This window comes from Perognathus longimembris, chromosome 10, assembly GCF_023159225.1.
Source record: "Perognathus longimembris pacificus isolate PPM17 chromosome 10, ASM2315922v1, whole genome shotgun sequence".
NCBI classification, from domain to species: domain Eukaryota; kingdom Metazoa; phylum Chordata; class Mammalia; order Rodentia; family Heteromyidae; genus Perognathus; species Perognathus longimembris.
Window position 1 is genome coordinate 60,293,672 of NC_063170.1, and position 23,939 is coordinate 60,317,610.

Below are 23,939 nucleotides of genomic sequence, written 5' to 3' on the forward strand. Positions count from 1 at the left end.
ATCAGAATTCATGAAATTTAATTTTGAAGGTATTTTGAAAATAAAATTTAACATTTGTTTATTTTTAGAGTCTTATATGACATCAAGAGAATCGATTGCAGAAAGAAAAATTGAAGAAGAAGAATCTGATGATGCCTTAACTGTGAATGATGAGACTTCTGAGGAAAACAATCAAATGGAAGAATCCGGTCAGTCTCAAGCTGAGAACGATTTGCATTGTGAAAGTAGTGGAAGTGCAGGCCCTGAAGGTAGTGGTTCAGACTGCCAGGAGACAGAAGAATTAGTAGGATCCACTTCCAATAAAACTGGAGAGATTGCCTCAGAATCATCCATGGAAAATGACTATGAAGCCACGGAAGGCACAGATGAGCCAATGGAACAAGACTAACTACTTAGAAACCTTTAGATACAGTATTTTACATACAGTCTTGGTTTTACACTGTATAAAACTTTTATGTAACAAAGTGGACCTTTAGTTTTACAGGAGAAGCAGGTTGTAAAATAAAAGTACTTTAAGAATAAACCCTGGAAGAGTTGTACCTTTAAGAACTGTGAGTACCAGCTCCTTTGGGTCCTGCTTACTGCTTACTGGTTTTTGGTTTGGGGACGGGGGTCTGGTCAAATCAGTGGTTTGTGTATAGATTTTTTTTAATTAGAATTAAAGTTTTTAAACTGGAAGGTAATTATAATTTTGAAAACCTTTTAAAGATGAACACGTTTAGTTTATACACATACAAGGAAGTTTTTGTCTTGTCTTTTTCTGACTGCTTTAGGAGTTTTCATATTTGGTCATTGTTTCAGCATTTTAACATGTGAATTATAGGGTTTCATGCTGGTTTCCAGATTTTATTGTTTGACTATGTACAATGGAACTTTAAGTCATATATACATATATATATATACATATATATTATTCTAAGGGGGGAAATGTTATATTTTTCTGTTTCTATAAGAGATGAATACAGTGGATACTTTTTCTATTGGTAATGGTTGAGTTCACCTCTTTCAGAAGACATTTTCTTTTTCTTCTGAGTAAATCAAATAAAATCTGGCCCTTGTGAAACCCTGGACATCTTAAGTCTGTTGAAATACCAGGTTTAAACACATTCCAGGAGACCTGTTCAAACTAAAATTCTTTTGTATACTTCTGAGGTGCCTGAGGGGGAAAATGACTATTATTTATGAGGAAATGTGCTTTATCTTGGAAATTGTGTTCAAACATAGCTTGCTGTTTTGTAGGATGAACGCTTATGAAGCTAATAGGAGACCATCTCTCAGAATTGGACAGGTTCCTTAACTTTTTGCTTGCGTTTCTGAACATTTGTGAATATTACACATTTCTTTCTAAATTATTCTGGAGTATGCAAATGTCAATGGTACGAAACACCTCAGTACTGGAAGGATCCACATACTACTTTAGTAATGTACCCAAGCTAGCTAGGATGACTACAGCTTTTAGGGTACACAGAAGCTACCACTTATAACGTGTATGACATTTTGATGGGAATTAAATATTTTTGAACATGCTTCTTCGACAGCCAGTGTTAGATTTTTCAGATTGACACAAAGCACAATGATTACTCTAAACTCAATATTTTCAGATTCACTTATTTAAAGTCATGTAAGCTGCAAACCTCCCTGTCAAAATTACTGGCTGCCAAATTTATACCTGTTTCTTCAGCTGTATCTTTTGATATTTAGAATTTTTAAATTTCTGTAAAGTAGATTTTGTAGAATGTAATGTGTTTACTGCCTTTGTGAAGCGGTATATAATTGTATAATTTCTGTGTGTAAACTGAATGCTTGGGCTTTCAATACAGTATTCATATAAAGCAATAAATGTTAATGTTATGAAATATTTGAGTACATTTTTATCAGAAAAATTCCTTTTAAGTTTCAGTTACCTGAATACACAGATGAACTTAAAAGCTGATGCAGACGCTCTCTGACATTGTGTCATATTCTCTGGGTGATTGGAAAGGAATCCACAGTTACGTTTTGACGACTTCCAATTTCTTTGACTACAGATACCACCATGGGTTGGCTCCGTTACCTTTGTAGAATAACATCCTACTGACTGTGTGGTACTGTCACATTCGCAGGAGCTACATGATGTACTTGCGAATATGTCTTTAACAGTTGAGATTAAAGCGGAGTGGATTTTGTACCCAAGAAGGAACAAAGAAGCAAACATTGTAAATTTTTTTGCTACAATATTAAGATGAAGCATTTTAAATGTGACATTCATTTTTAGTGATCATTTTGTTGAGGAATTTTGCCAATGAGAACAGATTTTAAGCATTTTAAGTTTAGAAATCTTGGGATTTTTTTTCTTTTAGGGTATTTATGAAATTGTCAATAAACCTATTCTCTAAGCTCCTGTGACCTTTTGATAGTTTTTATTTTCATTATAGTGCCATGGACCATTTGTAAACCAATTGATTGACTTTGTTGGGTTTGAGTTGAAGACTTAGCATTGTGACTTTGAGGTCTGTGGTTTTATTTGTAAACTTGCAATTGCTATTTTTGCAAGAGCAAATGTATTTCTTTATTAAATAAAGTATAATAATGGTGAATGTACCAAAACATCACTTAACTCTATGAGAAATCTTCATTTTAATCTTTAGTTTAATAGTCTTGATAATTTATTAGATACTCATGTTGATCCTAGTCAGACATGCTGTTTATACAGATACATGTAGAAGGCAAAGGGATATCTCCTGTAGGATAGGTGGAAGGTGTAGTTTTATTTGTAGCGAAGTAGACCTTCGCTCGGCTGACTTCAGATACTGTGGCCGCTATGATGTACGTTTCCATGATGTGGGTACGTGCATTGGCACAGGCTTTGCTCAGTGAAATGGCAGTTCTAACAGAAACTGAGTCATTCCTGACTTTCAGAGACTGGTTCTAGGCAAATTTCTTTGGCGTATCAAGGGAAGTCTTACTAAAATACCAAATAAGAATCAAAACTTGAATGACTAAAATGTTTATTTATATGGTGTTGAAACTAGCATGGAAAGATCATTTGATGATGCTGAGGAGAAAATTGAGACTATAAACAGAATACGTTCTATCACCTTCCTCCTTTAAAAAGTGGAATAGTTCTCAATATTTTAAAACTTTTTGGTCAGTACTGGGTTTGAACTCAGGGCCTCCCACTCTCAGATTTTTTTTTCTTTGACCTCTCAGCTGGTGTTTACCACTTGGGCCCTACCACCTTCTTTCTTGCTGGTTATTTGGAGCTAAGAGTCTCCTGGATATGTCCTCCCCAGGCTGGCTCTGAACTGCTGTCCCCAGTTCTCAGCCTTCTGAGCAGCTGGGATTATAGGTGTAATCCACCGGTGCCCAGCCTTGGCCTTTAAAAAAAGACATCTTTTTCAATTCTGAAGAGTGTAGTGGAACAGAAATATGTAATGTTTTCAGTGTTGATCACAAGTACACACAAATAGACCTTTCAGACGTGGCGTGGCCGGAGTACCGGAATTTACATTTGTAGAGCCATAACAATTTGGAAAATATCCCAGAAGTCCTGGGCCAGAAAGTGCGACCCGCTAAAAGCACTGAGATTCAGAGGATTTTATTTTTCTGGTGTAGATAGGCATGTATTTATGCATTTTCCGTTTGTATGTCAGCAAATTTTCAAATAATGTAGATGTAATATACTAGTTTGCCTATAAAGGTACTTGAGCAGAATATAAAGCTGCTACGGTGCTTGATGATGAAAAATGTAAGTTGAAAATGCAACTTGTAGAACCAAAGGAAATAACATCGGGTAGTCATTCAAATTGTCTTCTCAACAGAAGTTTCATGAACACATTGGTTTTGGTCAAATGATCAGTTCTCACAATTTGTGCTAGTCATAAAATGGGTACATGTGAAAACATCTTGTAATTTTATATGGAATTATTAAAATTAGATTTGCTGGGTTATTGGCCTAATAAGGATGCTAGTATGTATTAGAATATATTCCACATTTAAAAATTACCATTACACTTCAGAACTATTATTTCTTCTTGGAGCCTAGATTACTTTGCCAAATAAATGTATTATTTTCATAATGCAATAAAATACAAATTAGAAGAATATCTTCCATGTGTGCAATTTATTTACTGGTTCCCCCTTGCCTCCCTCTGTCCTCTCCATAGTGAGGAGTAGGGATTTCCTGATCTCCAGGGAGGGATGCTGGATGCATCGTTTTACTACAGTTGTTTCTCTACCACAGCTGAGTTTAGCCCACCATTGTGGGAAATTTTGCCAGGGTTTTTAAATGCAAGATTTGCCCTTAGCCTACATGTATAGGTCTGGTCTGCATTGGTGTTGAAACCTTACTCTTACAGCTGCATAGTTAAGTGTAATTCCATGAAGGGAAGAGGATTGCCCTTTACGTTTGATTTTTTATCTCCACAGAGTTATTTGCTACACCATGCACCTGGTTCTGAGTGTGGACTGCTATTGGAAGACTGGTCCTTCCACTGGCCAAGAATTAAGTTGACTCACTCCTGGCTGTGTTCTCATGCGAAATGATTCTGTTCCCTTGCAGTGTTAGAGCAATGGAGTTTAGAGTTTGTCTTTGGGTTGATTTGCAAGTTCTCGGGTGTATCCCAAAGGCAACGCAATACTTTTCAGTGGTATTGGAGTTTGAACATCGGGCCTTCTGCTTCTGCCAGGCATGTGACCTACTCTACCAACACCCCCAGTCCTCCCCTTAGTTTGGCCTGGACCTGCACCTAGCTGGGATGACAGGTGCCTGCCACTGCGCTCAGCTTTTTATTGATTTCAAGCTTTTTTCTTCGGGCCTAGGCTGGCCTTGAACCTTGACCTTCCCAAATCTCGGCCTCCTTAGGAACATGAGCCACCTGCCTGGCATTGCAGTTTTCCCCCGTAACTTAATACATGGAAATGACAGCATGTGGTTGTTTGCTAGTTGTATATACTGCCCTGTGGAAGCAGCCTGCACTAGCTGGGCATCTGGCCTGTGCTCTCAGGAAGAGAACTCCCCAGCAAAGGCGGTGTCCACGAGTAGTCCATGGTTATCAGGGCGCACCTCCCTGCTAGGGTCATGTCATCAACCCATCCTCGGTCCATGTGAGACAATGTCTGGGACTTGTTCTTAGGTCAGTAGTGATTGCATCGAGCAGTAAATGTAGCTGAGTGGGCTTGTGAGGCGCTTCCTGGTGCTGGAATTTGGTGGCTGTTGGCATTGTGTTGTGCTTCATACTGTTTGTTCCCTGCGTGCTGTTCAGTGCATTGACGATGCACACTTTGTCTACAGTCCCAATGCAGCCTGCTGGTACCAGAAATTACTTGGTTAGAATTGAGGCTGCAGTTGCTCATAAACGATTAGAAGTGTGGCAAGTGTTGTAGTCCTTAGTGTGAGTGCACCGTAGCAGCTGCATAGCAAGAGTGGGTTTTGAGGGGCAGGGTGGGGAAGAAAAACCCAAACCTCTCCCTACAGCCTGGCAATACAGGCGGGACTGCAAGTGGGTGCGTGTAGGTCCATGGGGATTTAGCAGGTCACCAAATATGTCATCTATTTTCAATGTCAGGGACTTGGCACACTATCAGATATATTTCCATGTTTGGTGACTCAGTACAATGTGATTTGCGATCCCTGTTGTCATTTCCACACTTTAGTGTACTGAGCATTGGAAATATTCTCCACGGGAAGTGGAGGAAAAAAATTCCCAATGTATTTTCTAAAAAATATATATATATATATGTATAATAGAGCACAGAAAGAATTCAAACCCGTGTATATGAGGCCCTGAGTTCAAAACCGAGTACTTCTAGAAGCAAACTGGAACCAATGTCTTTAAAACAAGTAACTTTTTAAAGGCTTTCTTACCAGGTGCTGCTGGTGGGGGCTGAGATCTGAGGATCAGGGTTTGAAGTCAGTCAAGAGAGAAAAGTCCATGAGACTTATTTCCAATTGACCAGCAAAAAGCCAGAGGTGGAGGGGTGGCTCAAGTGTCAGAGCACTAGCTTTGAGTGAAGAGAGCTAAGAGAGCTGAAGCAAGGCTTCGTCTTCATTCCCAGCAAAGCCGACCTCTCTTGGTTTGTTTCTTGCTCCATTGCATCTCCTTGTTAAGGTGCCCCTTAACTTTATAAGGGTATCATATATTTCTCCAGCTAGATCTTCAACACAGGATCCATCTTTAAATTTACTTCTAAAATTAGGTAGTTTACATACAGCAGAAGTTCACACAGAACAAAATAACACCTGCCAGGCTTTCTGTGCCACCTTCCTTGTTTCCAAATTCTGTTATAATAGGGCGCAGTGCACCGAGAGCAAGGGTTTGAAGCCAGATTGCTTGAGCTTGTCTCAGCGGGGGTGTGGGCTCTGGGCATCTAAGGTGAGATGGACAAAGGAACTGCCTCAGGCCTGGCAGGACCCATCAGGCAAATGTCTGGCAGATGTTGGCAGATGCTGAGCCTTAAATGCGTGTGAGGTCCAACCCTGGCATTATACAGTGATTAACTGGAGGTGCTAACCGCTGTCTGAGCCTCCCTTTCCCCTCCCCAGTGAGGTAGCAAATGTTCCTTTCCTTCTAGATTTTTGTGACTTCAAATTAATACCTACAATGTCACTTCGTCTGTTTGCTTGCTTTCTAGTCTTCCAGTGTATGTGGATGAGCCAGAGTTTACTTAACCAGTGACAAGCCAGCAATGTATTTAACATATCTCTCAGTGACTTCATGACATCTCAGCTTCCATCCATTACAGCAGCTGGGTATCAGCACATTTCAACTCAGTCTCCTCTCAGCCCTTGAAAAACAAGCACACAAAACTGAGCTTGCTGTTAGACTATCATTTAAATCGTTACTAAGTAATGTGGTTAAATACACGCCCTTGTCCCCAGGAAGGTGGGGGAGGGAAGGGTGACATCTGGCAGGCCAGCCACAAGCTAGCTATGATGCAAGCCATTGTTGCTGGCGGCTGGTAGCTCATGCCTGTGTTCCTAGCTACTCAGGAGGCTGAGATCTGAGGATCACTTCAAGTCCAGCCCAGGCAGGAAAGTTTACGAGATTCATCAGTTAACCAGTAAACAGACAAACTAGAAGTAGAGATGTTGCTCAAGTGGTAAAGCAGAAAGTCAAGTGAGAGCACGAGTTCAAGCCCCAGTACCAGCACCAATTTAGAAAGGATGTGTTGTATGAAGTAATGAAGCCATCTGGCCCCTAGGAAGGATGCCTTTCTGCAGGGATCTCCTGCCCATCAGGCCCTCCTGGCCTGACAGCACCACCGATTCTAGTCTGAGGCCTTTTGCTATTTCTTCCTTGCTTGCAGTGGTTTGGCTTGTGATGAATGATTCCGAAATAAAACAAAACACAGCTGCAGTCTGTCTGTGGGTGTGTGCTTTCTTTGGCTTGGTAAGAAAAATGCAGAATCTCATTCAACCGCAATGACAAATGCGTGCCTCTCTGATATCAGATTTACTCTGTTGCTGTTTCTGTGCCTTGAGGATGTCTTTGAGAAGAATTGGAGTGCAGTCCTTCTCAGGAAATGTTTGCTATTGATTACCTTAGTCCACTACGATGCACAGACCTTCACTGGAATGACGGCCGGGTGAATGGCCTTGTGTGCTGAGGCTGGCATTGGCCAAAGGCCGGGGAGATGCATGTAGCTTCCCAACGTGATACAGGAACGTGCTGGAGCCAGGCGTCTCAGAAAGACATGACCGGTGCAGGCAGCGATCTGAATATTCACTGAGGAGTCTCAACACGGGGACACAGGACGCAAAGACAAGCAGGGAGAGTAAAATGGGTGTGGCTCTGTACCTGGCCACTGCAGGGAGAAGGATGTGGGCGGGAGCGAAGTCCTGTTCCAGTAGGGTGTCTGAAATGACATAATGGGCATGGCGATTGTCTCCAAAGGGACAAGAAGTCACTGCTACCTGGGAAGCGGCATCTAGCTGCCAGGAATGTCCTGGCATTGGGACCGGCACCTGCTTTTCCTTTGATTTCTTTTCTTCACACAAACTTGCAGTGAAGGACTAGGTGTGGCTTCTGAATAATTTAGCCTGATTACTTCCCATTGTGCGAAAGCCAATATAGAGACACTTCGCACATGCCAGGTACTTAGAAATGTATTACTGGGGATTCATTGGCAGGAGCTGGGTTCAGGTGCCAGCAAGGCCAGCAGGCCCCCATGACTTCTGTTAAAAGAGAGCTTACGTGGGGCTGGGAATGTGGCTTAGTGGTAGAGTGCTTGCCTAGCATGCCTGGAATTCTGGGTTCGATTCCTCAGTACCACATCAACAGAAAAAGCTAGAACTGGTGCTGTGGCTCAAGTGGTAGAGCACTCCTAGCCTTGAGCAAAATGAAGCTCTGGGACAGTGCCCAGGGCCCTGAGTTCAAGCCCCAAGACTGGCACGCACACACACACACACACACACACACACACACACACACACGATCTTATATAGCAATCAGGGCATGAGACCCCCCATCTAAACCAGAATTTTTATTCGTGTGCTAGGCAGGTACTGTACCTCAGCCTCCCCCACCCCCTCCCCTGGTTATTTTGACATAGTGTGTCTTTGATTCCGTGGGCCTGGGCCTGAACTGCGGCTTCTTCTCATGAGCATTTTTGCCTGAGCTGGCATGGAACGGTGCTCCTTATGAACTCAGCCCCCCAGTGTCTCACGTGTATGCCCAGGCTGACCTCAAACAGCCTCCCAAGTAGCTAGGATTAGAGTGAGCCACTGGTTCCTGGCTAAGCCTGTGTGTTCTTGGCTTATCTCAAGCTAATATCAAAGAGGCTAATGGCGGCGGGTCCAGTTGTAAGGCCTCAGGTGCCATGCTAGTGGTTTTATTTATGTTAGGACACGGTCCCTCCTCTTCCTCCTCTTCCTTCTACTCTTCTGTCTCTTCTTGTTTCAGAGCCGGAATCACTGGGTTGGAACTCATAACTCTCCTACCTAAGCTTCCCAAGCGCCTGGATTACAGGTCTGTACCATTGTGCCTGGTTTAGAAATCTCCAGAGCATTCATTTGATATGGAAGTTTACCCTTATTGCGTGAGACAAGTTACAGTCATAGGTTTGTTTGTTGTTGTTGTTGTTTTTTTGCCCCTCCTCTGGTCTTTTTTTCTTTTGGTCTTTGCATGACCCCCCCTGCCCCCCCTCCACATAAATCATGAACAAAATCTTGTACTAATTCGATTTTAATCAAATCTTTTCCTCTTTCCTGAATTATTGTTCACTATTTTAAATTATTTTTTAAAAGGTTTCCCCTATGTTAAGTTAGATAGTTTCATTTCTTATATTTAATGTCTGGCCTGTTTGGTAATCCCTCTCTCCCTCCCTCCCTCCCTCCTTCCCTCCCCCCTCCCTCCTTCCCTCCCTCCCTCCCTCCCTCCCTCCCTCCCTCCCTCCCTTCTTGAGAGAGGGCTTTTCTTATCTAGGCCAACAGCCCCACCTAGGTTGAAAGTCCTGTGCAGCTCAGGCTGGAATCCGAGCTCCTCTGCCCTCATCCCCCCCTCTTCCCCCCCCCCAACCCCCCCCCCCATTCCCATGAATTCCCCTGAGTGCCAGACGCCTGAGAGGTCTCCTGGCATCTCAGCAGGAGGGAGGTTCAAGCCCCACAGCCACACACAGACGACTGCCTCTCTTCCCACCCATGCCCCCAAGCGCCATTCACTGTCAGCACCCAGCCGCACGGTGCCCGGAGTGCAGCCTTACAGCGGCCGCCCGCCACCCAGCCCGGAAGCACCGAAACCCCGTCCCCAGAGGAGAGGGGGCCAGGGCAGCTCCGGGGGGACGAATGCACCCAGCCTGGTCAGGACGGGAAGGGGCAACCTTACACCGGCTCCTCCCGCTCTCCCCCGTCCCCCAGACTCCCTCCTCCAGACCCAGGGAGCCGGGCACAGCCGCAGCGAGTGAGAACCCGCCCGGGTGGGGCTCCTCACGCCCTCCCCAGATGGTGTGAGCCCGCGTGGGCGAGGGCCTTCGTCAAGGGGAGAACTTCTGGAGGCTGTCATTTGCAAAAGGCTCGGGTTTCTTCCGTCCGTGCCTCGAAGCTGTTGCTCTCTGCACGCTCACCCAACCACACACATAATACAGAGTAACATACAGAACATAATTGATACGTGATGTATCATATACTACATATCAATTCATATATAACATGTAGTATATATGAATATGCATTATGTACGTTAATTTATGTTTATTATAGCTCATATTATCTATTATATAAGTATATTTATAAGCATAATATAATACATTAAGATATATTAATATATCAATATATAATATACTAATATAATATGAATACATATAATATTATAATATATGTTACATATTTATAATATTTAAAATATATATTTGTTATAATATATAATATGTTATATATTATAATATATAATATATGTTATATAATATAATATTAATACTAATTTAATTAATACTAATAAAATATTAATACGTATCATATCATATATCATAATCTAATCTATGGATTAGTCGTGCCCCCCCTCCCCCATGCGTCCCTGCGGAGCGGCCCGCTTGGCGCGCGAGCGCGGCCTCGGCTGCCCTCTCGTGGCCGCGCGTTTAGTTGCAGCCGGAGAGCACCGCCTCGCCGACGCCTTCCGACCCCGGTGGGAACCAAGCAACCAGGCCAAGGCGGCGGTGACCCCGGCGGACGCGCCCAGTGGAGCGCGTGGGGACGAGCCCGGGACCCCCAGGGGCAGCAGCGGGTGCCCCGAGGCCCAGCCGGCATCCCCCAGTGGCCTGGGGCCGGGGCCCCCGCAGCGTGGACGCGTCCTCCGGGGGTGGGGGTGGGGGTGGGGGGAAGCTCACCCGGGAACCCCAGAGCTTTGCACCGGCTGGAGGGGGGCAGCTCGTCGGTTCTCGGTTCTCGCCCGGGTCAGCCTCGATGGAGCCCCCCGCCCCCTGCTAGTCACACTTCCCATGGCAGCAGGGATCGCCGGCGCGGGGCCCCCACGCCCGGCTGTGGGTTGGCATGGGGGCTCCCCTTTCTGAACCGAGCTCTCCATCCCTGGGTCTAACTGAATACGTGGGATTCCAGGCGCGGGCCACAGGGTCTGATTTCATAGTTCCTTCTTTCCATTGTCATCTGGTGATCGTTAAGCAGTTACCACTTCATTCTTGTTTACACACATGGAAGCAACCAATAGAACTGCCCCATCCTTCCTTCCTTCCTTCCTTCCTTCCTTCCTTCCTTCCTTCCTTCCTTCCTTCCTTCCTTCCTTCCTTCCTTCCTTCCTCCCTCCCTCCCTTCTTCTCTCCCTCCCTCCTTCTCTCCCTTCCTTCTTCCCTTCCTTTCTTTCTTCCTTCCTCCCTTCCTCCCTCCCTCCTTCCCTTCCTCCCTCCCTCCCTCTCTCCCTCCCTTCTTGCCTTTTCTTCTCTTTCTCAATCAATCCTGTAATCTCGTTGAAGATGATCATCACAGTTCATAAAGAACTTCACTTTCTCCTCTCCCAGCTGGAGATTCGTCTGTGCATTTAACCCCCAAGACTCTGAGTTGGATCTGGACCCAAGCTACTCCCACCCCCAGCTGCTCCTCTCTGCAGCCAGCTGTGGGCGCCCACCCAGACCGGCTCCTCAGCCCCTGCCAGGTGCGGGTGCGGGGCCTGCCCCTGGGGCGGTGTCTGCTGGGGTGACCTCGCCAGTGTGGGCCTCGTGCACATCAGGGAGCGCGCTGTCCGTGGAGAAACACGCTCGCGTGTCCCCGCTCACGGGTGGGCTTGGAGAGGAGAAGTACAACAAAAGCGAGATCTTTATGGTGATCTCATGAGATCACAGGTCAGATGGGCAGGCATACTCTAGGCAATTAGAGGACAAAATGCACATCTAGTGTGTGGGGTTCCCCTTTCCCCCCAATTCCTCATTGGCTGAGTACTATGGGGTTACATTTGACCGCCCATGCCACTTATATTACCTTACTTTCCATGGCGTAACTCGAGTCCATGCGTCTCTTGAGATTGGCGGTGCTCTGCAAGTGGGCTTTGCGCTGTTGTCGTTCTGGTGGGAAGGTGTTTTGTGTTTGCGCGTGTACAGTTTCTACCTTTTTTGTCATTTTGCTGCAGTCCACGCTTCCCCTGGCCAATCAGCCTCCCCTTCTAATTGGTTCTGTTTGTCTCCGCAGTTTCCAATGCAACGAACTTGGTCACATCCACAAATCGTTTTCCACCCTGGGTCAAATGGCTTGAAAATGGTCACTATGGACTATTCTCAGCACTGCTGATAGCACCGTGGTGCGGGCCCCACGCTTAGAGGATTCCTCTTTGGAAAGGCCTTAACAACATCCTGGGGGTGGGGGCAGCTCACGGGGGACTTCCTGGGGACGGTGTTGTCCCCTGATCTGTGGCCTGGGTGGCATCAATGCTGAGAGCGGTGGAGAGGCCAGGCGCGGGCCGTGTGCTGTGGGGGCGGCTTTTGTGGGGGCTCAGCCTGATGAACTGGCCATATCACTGCTGAAGCAGAGGAGAGGCCCAGCCCGAGCCTCCGTTCGCCAGCTGTGGGCAGCATGTCTGACTGGAAGGGTGGGAGTTTCCCTGCGTGAGTGCTACACTCATGTGGAGAGCTTCTGTTGGTTTTGGTGCTGGTACTGGGGTTAGAATGGAGGGCCACACCTTAGCTCCTCTGCACAAAGCTGGCACTCTGCCACTTGAGCCACAGCTCCATTTCTGGCTTTTGAGTGGTTATTGGAGATGAGTTTCTTGGACTTTTCTGCCCTGGCTGGCTTTCAACCTCGATCCTCAAGGTCTTGGCCTTGTGAATAGCTAGGCTTAGGCACAAGCCACGGTTGCCTGGCTGGGTAGAATGACTTTTGAGAATTATTTTCTGAAGCATTATGATCTTGTATTTAGTCACGTGTGTGTGTGTGTGTGTGTGTGTGTGTGTGTGTGTGTGTGTGCGCGCGTGCGCCAGCTTTGGGGCTTGAACTCAGGGTCTGAGCACTGTTCCCCAGCTTCTTTTGCTCAAGGCTAGCACTCTACCTCTTTTATGTGGTACTGAGGAATGGAACCCAGGGCTTCATGCATGCTGGGTAAGCACTCTACACTAAGCCACATTCCCAGCCCGTTTAGTCACTTTAAATTATTTTTTTACAAAACAAGCTTGAACTGAGCACCAGTGGTACACACCCACAATCCTAGCTACTCCAGAGGATGAGAAATGAGGGTCAAGGTTGAAAGCCAGCTTGGGCAGGAAAGTCCACACACTTTTATTTCCAATGAATCACCCCCCACCCCAGGCAAAAAAAAGCCAGAAGTGGAGCTATTGTTTAAGTGGCAAAGCACTGGCTTTGAGCAAAAAGAACTCAGGGACAGTGCCCAGGCCCCGAGTTCAAGTTCTAGGACTAGTACACAGATATACACACAAAAGTCCCTAAGACAGCCCCTCATGCCCCCCAAAATATGGCCGTGCCACCCCATCTTTCGATATGGTGACATTGGCAGTCCTCCCACTGAAAGGCAGGGGCTGTGTCCCTCGTCCCTGGATCTGGCCCTGGGGGAAGGGTGGCATGACCCAGCCTTCCTTCCTCACTTCCTTCTGAAAGACACTTCCTACACCCCCCAAAACCCTTCCTTTAAAGGGTACAATTCACTGTTTTTAGCCTATGCGTGCAGTCACAGGGATTAGACATGACCAATCGATCTCAGAACACTGTGGAGATGGAGCATGACAGGATGGCCACCCTCTTGGCTGAAGCCACGGCCCCTGGCTGACTTTCCACAGCCTGTGGGATAAACCAGTCATGAAGGTAGAGTTGGCCGGGTGTTTTTATGCTGGCCGGTGAACCCCAGATGAACCCCAGGCTCCTCCTCAACTGACGCTGGGCGAGTGAATAGCTTTGGGGCAAGTCCAGGTGGGTTTTACCTGGCTGCAGCCCACCTTTGTGTAGCTTCCTCCTGCCTTGGGGTGTGGATCGTGCCGCCCAGGACATGCCTGTGTCTGTAAGTCCCTCGTCAATTACCCTCTGTGCAATTCTGGATTTTACTTCCTCTTTCTTCAGTCCCTCCGCACCTTCCAGCCTCCAGCAAAAACCAGCTTCAAGTCGTTCTCGTGGCTGTTACATCTCAGACGTTGCCAGGACCCTCGTGGCCCCCAGCACCCCGAGATCTAGCCAGTCCACTGCAGTGGGGCCCTGTGGCCCTGCTCTGCTCCAGGGCAGAAAAGTCTACGAGACTCTCATCACCAGGGCCACAGCGCAAAGCTGGAAGTCCAGGCATGACTCAAAGGATAGAGCGCCAACCTCGAGCAAGGAAGCCAAGCAGGAGTTCAAACCCGAGTCCAGCACACCTTGTTTTAAAAAACAAGATGTCAGTCCACCTTCGTGGCTGTCACCACCACATTGCTTGTCCGTGAATCAGCCCTTCCATTCCCGAGCCTTTGAACGCATGTATTGGGCACCATTGCTGCCCGGGTGCTCTGGCACAGGGGCTATGAAGACATTTTTTCCCTGCCTTTGAAGTGTTCAGAATCGAGGGACCACACAGCTTCACTGGGGAGTTGTGAGATGCTCCCTGGGCCTTGTTCCAGCGAGCCCGCCCAGCCCCCTCACTCCAGGGGGAGGCAAGATGGGAGAGGCTTTCTCCCGGTTGCACCTGGGTCCTGCCTGAATGGGGAGGGCACCTGCTGGGGAGCCAACCCAGGGCATGGGGCCCGTGCCAGCCTCACCCTGCCATCTGTCTCAGGCTTGGCAACCCCAGCGTTTGCCCCCAGCCTCAACTTCCCTTCCTTCCTGGCGGATTTGCAGGGCAATCTCGTGCAGCCGAGCTTCAGTGGCTAGGAAAGAGGTCGCTTAAGGGAGGCTGGCAGCCCGAGGGGGTGCCGAGAGGGCTGCAGATCCGCTCTCCGGGGCTGCGGGAAGCCCTTTCTTGCTCAACCCAAACCAATGTCCCCTTTCCCTCTTTTGAAGTCCCCTGCAAAGGGTTCGAGGTATAGCCTTCCTTTGGCATAATGGCCTTATTCCTGTTATTTTAAGAGTTTCTCTCTCCACCAGGACACCCCTTTTCCCACGTGTGACTTGATTAAAGTCGTCTGTGGCAACGAACTCCCCATCATCCTTCAGCGGGGGTGAGGAGAGTTCATCTGTTTTCCCATTGTTGGATGGGGGCCCGGTGGATCCTGAGAGTCGCAGTTCAGACCACGGCCACCAGAGGGGGCACGACGCTTTGGAAAACGACCTGGATCCTCAACACCAGGCCAAAGGCGGCCACGGTCCTCCCAGCCCTGAGTCGGCGGCGGGGCCGGCGGAGCCACTGGGGAAACTTGAGCACTTGGCGACACGTCGAATGACACGCACATCCAGTCTAGTGGATAACGCCGGCCACGGGTCAGTCCCGAGTGGACGTGGTTCGCTGACGGCAAGGGCGTCGGAAGTTGTCCTGGGCATAAGGCAGGCACGGGTAGCTCAGGCCTACAATCCTAGCTGCTCAGGAGACTGGAAGATGGTGGTTCAAGGCCAGCTCCCACAGGAAGGTTTGGGAGAACTCTTATCCCTAACTAACCACCCCCAAAGGCCTGAACAACCAATGCTCAGGGCCAGTGCCCAGGCCTTGAGTTCAAGCCCCAGTGCACGCACGCACACACGCACACACGCAGGCAGTGGCTAGAGGCAAGTGTGCGCCTTCGCCATTGAGGCAGAAGCAGCCTGAGGCTGACATGGGCGCCAGGGGCCCAGGGTGGTTGTGGCCGGCCGGGCCCGTGTGCGGATTGCTGGCTGCGGTGCGCCCACTGCGGGCTTGGAAGGGCGGAAGGTGGCCTGGCTGGTTGCTCTGAGAGAGTTTGGTCCCCAGGACATCGCCGGACCCTGCCTCTCGGGGGCCATTGCCCTTGGTGGCTCTGCCCGTCCAGCCACGGGGCGCACTGGCGCCTGGCTGTTTACAGGGCGCAGGCCACGCGTCCTCTCTGCTCCAGGCCCTGTGCTGGCATCCAGGGCTCAGGGGGACCAGGAGAGGCACCTTTCCTGTCCTCCTTGAGAGCTTTATCATCTAGGCAGGGATGGCGGCCTCGAAACCATCGCTGTGGCTTTTGTTTTGGGGTGCTGGGGATGGAGCCTGGGAGGGGTACAGGCAGGGGAGCTCCGGGTAGGGGGTTCCTTGATGCCGCTGAGGGCATTGGGAGAGGGGAGAGAGGTTGGTCAAATGAGGCCTGTGGAAGAGAGATTTCCACCCAGGGGAAGATGCACAGTAGGGCATTCTGGGCGGAGGGCGCAGCCTGTGCAAAGGCCCTGAGGTGAGGACGGCTGGGCCTACCAGGCTCTGTGTCCCTCATTCCACCCCACACTTTCCTGCAGGTTCCATGCAAGAACCCAGCTTTCCGGCACCTATGTGCTGCTGTCGGACGCTGGTGGGGTCTGTGGCTGCATTCTAGCTTGTCTCACCATTTGAAGGAACATTCTGGCCATCCCGGCCAGCCTCTCTGGCTCCCCAGGGAAGAAGGCAGACCCAGGTGAGTGTGCAAGGCCAGGCCCCACATTGTGGTGTGGTGACAGATGGAGGGTGTGTGCAGACAACGAGGCTGCCATCCACGGAAGCAGGCCAGATGACCTTTGGAGCCACACACAGGTGGTACTAGGATTTGAACTCGTGGCCTCATGCTTGCTTTCCCACTTAAGCGGACACTCCCAGCACATTTCACTTTATGGCTCTGTTGAGCAGGGTTGACACTGGGCAGTGAGCTCGCTACCTGAGTCTCTTGATCCGCTGGCACGACAGGTTTGCGCTACCATCTCAGCATGTTTGTTGAGATGGACGCACAACAACGTTTTGCCTTGGTTGCCCCCCGACTCTTTGGCACCCACATAGCTGGGGTCAGAGCAGGAGGCTCAGGCCCCGCCTGCCGTCTTCCCTCTGAGTTTCCTTATTTGCTTGGATCTGGGGACAATGCACAGGGAGTCTCTGTCCTGAGGACTGGAAACAGAACAGCACCTGGACCAGACTCAGGGCGTGTGCTCCACCACAGCCGGGGTCCAGGGGGACAGTTGGTGTTTTCGTGGTTCATGAGGCTTGAACTCAGGGCCTGGGCGCTGTCCCCGAGCTCTCTCTTCAGCTCAAGGCTAGCACCCTACCATGAGCCACAGCGCCACTTCCGGTTTTCTGGTGCTTCATTGGAGGTAAGAGTCGCACTGACTTTCCTGCCCGGGCTGGCTTTGAACTGCGATCCTCAGAACTCAGCCTTCTGAGTTGCTAGGATGACACTTGTGAGCCACCGGCGCCAGGCTACAACCAACTTGATGCTAAACACGAGACCCCCACTTGGTGTGGACACAACAGGTGCTGTGGGCCACCGGGCACCCAAAATGCCAACAGCTGGTGCGGAGGTGAGCGTGGCCCTGGATCTCCGCGTCCCTGCTCTTGTTTGTGGACCCATGGGACCGAGTGAGGATGGGGCTTGAGCTGGGCTGGGCGGGCAGTGGGTCTGTCTGTTGCTGGGAGGACCCCATGGGTCTTCTGGGGAGCGCTGGCTGGCGCTGGTTTGGCCTCAGGGGGTCAGCTGAGCAGGAACCACCACCCCAGCCCCTGTGGCGCATGGCCAGTGGCTGCCTCCCCCACCCCCAGGGCCGTGTCCCCGGTGCGCTCTGCCCTCAGCTGAATCCCATTCATTCCTGTGAGTCTCACAGAGCAAGGAGCTGGGACTACAGCAATGCACCACCACGCCCGGCTTTGCCCCTGGATGAACTCGCCCACTGCCAGGTAGTGCGAGGCCTCCCCCCCGCCCATGCAGATCTCACGCAGGCTTTCCCTGCGGTTCGTAGCCCCCTGCCCAGAGCCGCTTGTAGTTCCTGTGGCATTCATTATTCTGTGCTTATTTGAACTCTCTACGACGTACTCATCTTAAGTTGACTTAACGGAGGTGCGCCGTTTCAGGAGGGATGGCATTGTCTCTAGGGATTCAAGTTGGCATGGAACTTCACTGCCGTGTGGCACTGATCTCGGGAGGATGGGCGAAGCCAGCAGTGCCCTCTGGGGGCTGTCATCTTTGCTCATCGTGGCTGGGGGGGGGCTGGGGGTCGTCCTGTCCATTCTCCGCACGTGAGGTGGGTGAGGGAGCAGGGAGGAACGTGGGCTCGGGCCCCTGCCCGGGAGGTTGGCCCCCCTGCCTTGGCCTCGGGTAGGGTTGCTGAGCTGCTGTCTGTGCTGGGTGGGCAGCGGGTGACAGTGTGGCGGGGGGGGGGGGAGCAGACGTGGCCTGGCAGGGCACTCAGAGGGGGTGAAAGCCAGCCTCAGGTGCCCATGACTCACGGTGGCCAGATCCTGGGGTTTCTCCCCATAAGGCACCCTGGTTTCCTTCTCCTCGCTCTTTATAAAGCCACATGTAGCTGGGTCTCTCTCTCTCTCTCTCTCTCTCTCTCTCTCTCTCTCTCTCTCTTTCTCTCGCAGCCACAGGAGTCCTGTGGGACCCGAGGCGTGTCTGATCTCGTGATCGCTGCGTTGAGGCCACATCTGGCCCAGCTCGGGGTCCGAGCCACGCTGGGCGCATGCCCAACCAGTGCCCATTAGTAGTTTAAAGCAGGAACACATGGCGAGGCTCTAGACCTGTCCCGCATTGAATGTGAACATGGGAGTTATTATTATTATTATTTTCACCACCATGACTATTAATAAGTAGCAAGAGTGTAACAGTTGCAGGTTGGGAAAAAGTGTACACAGATTAAAGGCACTGTGTGGTTTCTAGAATAAAATATGAGCTAGAATCTGTCTCCTCTAGTCCCCGGGAGCGCAAGACGCCCTTGCTGAATGGAGGCCCGTCAGGAATACATACAGGAGGGCTGGGGATATGGCCTAGTGGCAAGAGTGCTTGCCTTGTATACATGAAGCCCTGGGTTCAATTCCCCAGCACCACGTATACAGAAAATGGCCAGAAGTGGCGCAGTGGCTCAAGTGGCAGAGTGCTAGCCTTGAGCAAAAAGAAGCCAGGGACAGTGTGCTCAGGCCCCGAGTTCAAGCTCTAGGACTGGCACTAGTTACCTAGCTAAGAAAGGGTCACATTTTGAAGCATGTTTCTTTGTGTCCAAAGATCATATGGTTACAGCGAGGAATAGGGATTTTCAGCAGGAGGAAATGGTTATGACAGGACAAACCAAAATGGGTATGTAATAGCAAGTGATCTAGTTTGATTGGGTGGGCAAGAAGTGAATGGAATCCAGGTCACCTTTATCTATAGACTTTTCTATATACAATAAATAAATGTTTGGAGGAAAGAAAAAAAGAAGAAAGAAGAGTCTTGAATAAAAATTTCTTCAAAATATGGGCTGGGGATATGGCCTAGTGGCAAGAGCGCTTGCCTCCTACACATGAAGCTCTCGGTTTGATTCCCCAGCACCACATATACGGAAAACGGCCAGAAGGGGCACTGTGGCTCAGGTGGCAGAGTGCTAGCCTTGAGCGGGAAGAAGCCAGGGATGGTGCTCAGGCTCTGAGTCTAAGGCCCAGGACTGGCCAAAAAAAAAAAAAAAAATTCTTCAAAATAAAAGTATCCACACAGGAGCCAGGCACTGGGAGTCACGCGGTGACCCTCGCTGCTCAGGAGACAAGAGTTTGGTGACCGTGGTTTGAAGCCAGCTTAGGCAGAATGAAAAAAAAAAAAAAAACCCACACACTACAAGTGGACTGTGGCTCAAGTGGCAGAGTATCAGCTCTGAGTGAGAAAGCTAAGAGGAGAGAGTGCAAGGCCCTGAGTTCAAGCACCAGCACTGGCACGCACACACACAGAAGATATTAGAACAGCCCCTGACTGCAGATGTTTCCTGAGCCGCGCCTCCATGCCCTTCGCCCGGCCAGCTGTCCTGAGCGCGGGCGGTACAGCCCTGTATCGTGAAGGACTAACGGGGATGGACAACCGATGGGGGGATTTTAGGGCCAGGTTGAGAGTCCTGAATGGAAAGCCTTCCCAGGGACAGGCCTCTTTCTCCAGGCAAGAGCTGGGGAGGGATAGCCCGCCATCCATCAATACTGACAAAGAGTCATTATATTATTATATTGTTATTATAAGGTGTGTGTGTGTGTGTGTGTGTGCGCGCACGCATTTGTGTGTGCACTCGCACACACGTGCCAGTTCTGGGGCTTGAAAAGGGCCTGAGCGCTGTCCCTGAGCTTTTTTGCTCCAGGCTAGCATTTTACCACTTGAATCACAGTGTGATCTACTTCCGGTCTTTTAGTGGTTGACTGGAGACCAGAGTCTCACAGACTTTCCTGTCCAGGCTGGCTTTGAACTACGATCCTCCTATTTCAGCCTCCAGAATAGTTGGGATTACAGGCGTGAGCCACCAGTACCTAACCATGATGTTTGATTTTTGTGGAGAAAATAGTAAGGTAGAAGAAAACTGGTCTTTCCCACCCCTGCTACTAACACGCTGAAAACAACCTAGATTCCCTCTTGCTTTGACTCTTTATACACCAGCATTACTAAGGAGGCCAAATTTGAGCCATTTCAGAACTGCAGACATGCAAAATCTTTATGAGCAACATTTGACCTGATTTGTTTTACTAATTAACAAATAACCCTCCACTAACTAGTGTGTTTCACCCTACAGCACATTTTTAATCAAGGCATAAATTGCAACAAACCAAAGGTTTCTAAGACAACCATGCAAAGCCACCTCGGCCGGCAGCATGCGGGGTCGGCCTACAATAACACAGCGGGAACCCCAGCCAGCCGAGCTGGGAGGGGAATTGGGGTTCACATCGCAATGGCCACGTCTTGCCATGTGGGAAAATGTGACAAATGGTGCCGGAAGTTTGCAAGCAACCAGAATTGGCCCCAGCTCAAGGTGAGGCCCGAAGGTCACCCGGGGTGATGGCATTCCTATGGCACAGGGAGCCATGCAAAGGAACAACGATTTGCAGCGCTCCCCGTGAGACACCGGGGTCCGAGGGGCCGGGGTGACAGGGAGGGGCGGAGCCTGACAGGAGGTGACCTGTGGCCCGGGTGCTGCGGGAAGCCCCGCAGTGTGGGACAGGAGTGTAACCCCCTTGATTCCCAGGCAGTCTTTGGGCTCCCAGGGCTCTTTGTGTTTTAGGACCTGCTGTAGAGCTGACTCCATCTTGATTAAGGAAACGTGGTAGGAAGAGTTGGGAAGAGAGCTGACTCCATCTTGATTATTAGGTCAACCTGACCCCCCAAATGCTGCTTCTGTAAATGGCTTGCTTAACTTGTTTGTTATTTGCTCTACCCCGTGTCAACTTCCTACATCTGTGCCACGCTTTTACCTTTATAAACCCCAATTTGAGGACTGCTGGGGGTCACGGTGGCCGCTCCCAAGTCTGCGCTGCGTCCCTGGCCGGTCAGTTGCCTTTTTGCTTGAGACTGACTCTGAGTGGTGGACTCTTGGAGGGCCGGGGACTCCCCTCCCTCGAACCCCGTAACCAGACTTTGGTGTGTTTGGTTTCTTACTTTAAAAAGTCTTGGTTCGGGCTAGCCATGCGCCAGTACCTGGGGCTCATTTGTCAAGATGGGTTCTTCCCAACATTTTTTATCCTGGCTAGCTTTGAACCATGATGTGTGTGTGTGTGTGTGTGTGTGTGTGTGTGTGTGTGTGTGTGTATACGCGTGCCAGTACTAAGGCTGAACTCAGGGCCTAGGTGCTGCCCCTGAGGTTTTTTTTTTTTTTTTTTCTCAAAGCAAGTGCTTTACTACTTGACCAATAGCGTACTTGTGACATTTGGGGGGGGGGGGGCTAATTGGAGATAAGAGTCTCCCGGACTTTCCTGCTCCCCTGGCTGGCTTTTGGACCTCTATCCACAGATCCCAGCCTCCTGATCATCTAGGATTATGGGTGTGAGCCACTGTGCTCAGCTGTTTTGCTCTTTGTCCGATATTATTTTTGGTAGTACTAGGGGTTTAACTTTCAGCTTTGTACTCACTAGGCAGGTGCTAGGCTTGAGCTATTACCCCCTTCCCCCACCCAATTTTAGTTTTGAGGTGTTTGATCTGAATGACACAGCCATGCATGTCTCAGAGACCAGAGTCCTTGTTAGAAGAGTGGCATTCTTGCCAGGTGCCAGCGACTTGTGCCTGTCATCCTAGCTACTCAGGAGGCTGAGATCTGAGGATAGATAGTTCAAAGCCAGCCTTGGCAGCAAAGTCCTTGAGACTCTTATCCCCAATACACTATTCAGGAAAAGCTTGAAGTGGGCCATGACTCAAGAGGTAGAGCACTAGCCTTGAGCAAAAGAAGCTCAAGAATACTGCCTAGGCCCTGAGTTCAAGTCCTAGGAATGGCCTCACCCCCACCCCACCCCCCCAAAAAAGAAGGGTGGTACTCTTACCCAGATGGGCTAACCTGGGAGCAGGGCCTGAGCCCGGCTGGCTGGTGTGACTAGTGTCCTTGTTGCTTCCCTCTGAGCCTGGGCTGGGAACTTCTTAAGAGAATCCGTTTGTAGCTGGGCTCGCAGCATGTCTGCCCGCCTCCCGTTGCATGGTCTTCGGCTGCCATGACTCCGCTTTCTTTGATTAATGTCCCTGAAGGAGGCTTTTCCCTCCTGCTGGGTTTTGACAAATTATGGGATAGATGGAGGCCAGGAAACCCTTTCCCCCCCCGTGGCTTCTGTGACGCTTGGACCCAGGTCTCTAGAGGTGAAAGATTGCTTCTTTAGCCTATCCCGTCAGGGATCTTTCCTGTGATCTAATTCCTGCGTGGCCGTGGGGAGCGGCCCACTCAGCCGTGAGTTCTATACTATCAGTCACAACACCTGTGATTGGCTGCTGCTCCCTGCATGCAGAAAAGACTGTTGATTCAGCGGTGGCGTGTCAATAAGCCATGTGATTGATCAAGGAAGGAATGGCCGCCAAGCATCCTTTGGGAACCTGAAGGGCTGAAGTGTTTACAATGATGACATGCGATGTTGGAAATCAAAGGATGGCTCAGTTGGCCATTTTAAAAAAAAATCAAGATTTAGGGATTGATGATGGCTCTTCAGTTGTTTCCTCCCAGTGTGACCTGTGACCTTTCCCATTGCGACAGTGCAAAGGTCAAGTGTTGTAAATTCTGTCTTCCTCTGTAGTGGGAAAAGATGGAGCCAGGGGCTTCCTGATGGAACCAAAGAATCAAAGAGATAATGATATCTGAAAATCCAGTTTTGCCAAAAAGCTGAATTCAAGTCCAATCTTGATCTGGTGGGGGGGTGTGTGTGTCCAAATATTGGTCATTAACCATTTATTGCATAGACTCTTGGTGTGGTCTTGTTTCCAAAGCTCTTCTTTCCTATCATGGCAAAAATTGGAGCTGTGAATTCTAAAATTTATCTTAGAAGCTGATTGTCACCTGCAATAAATAAACATTGCTCCTTTTTCTGTACCAGTACCGGGACTTGTGCACTCATGCATGGCCGGCACTCTACCTGTTGAGCTACACCTCCAGTCTGGCTTTTGGCTGGTTAATGGGAGTCCTGCACACTTTTCTCTTTGGCCTGGGCTAGTGCAGAATCATGATCCTCAGATCTCAGCCTCCTGAGTATCTAGGACTTCAGATATAAGCCACTGCTGTCCAGCTGTTTGTTGGTTTTGTTCGAGGATTTCTGTCATTTTTACCTGGCTAGTAGTTTTTCTTCTCATTTTAGCTCTAGGATTTGATCTCAGGGTTTTGAGCTTGCTAGGCGGGTACTTTACCACTTGAGCCACATCTCCAGTCTGTTATTCTCCTTTCCTTTTTACTCTATCCTTTGGGCCCCACTCTTTCATTGCAGGCAACCTGTTACGTTCTGTTAAAGGGTGATCTTGATAGGACTCAAGATAAACCAAGTAGAAAACTTCCTGGAAATGGCATGTGTACCACAATTACAAATGCACAAAACAATGGATGCTTCTCTATGGATACGTGGGCTGCTTGTGTTCCTGCAGCTACATCGGTTGTCTTTTCTGAGGCTTGGCCTATGTATCAGTTACCTATTGTCAAGGTAGTGGTGTGTAACAAATAGCCACAAAGCTAAGTACAGTTGCTTATGTGTTTGGGTTGAGGTGACATTTGG

The 23,939-nt window shown here is 49.3% G+C and overlaps 1 protein-coding gene across 1 annotated transcript in view; it reads left to right on the plus strand.

The window, feature by feature from the left end:
- Ppp4r2 (protein phosphatase 4 regulatory subunit 2) overlaps positions 1-4,083 on the plus strand; it is a 42,622-nt gene extending 38,539 nt beyond the window's left edge. The window contains exon 9 of the mRNA XM_048356166.1: positions 71-4,083. Coding sequence (XP_048212123.1) covers positions 71-388 — 318 coding nt within the window. The 3' untranslated portion in view covers positions 389-4,083. The remainder of the gene's footprint in view (positions 1-70) is intronic.
- The last annotated feature ends 19,856 nt before the right edge of the window (positions 4,084-23,939 follow it).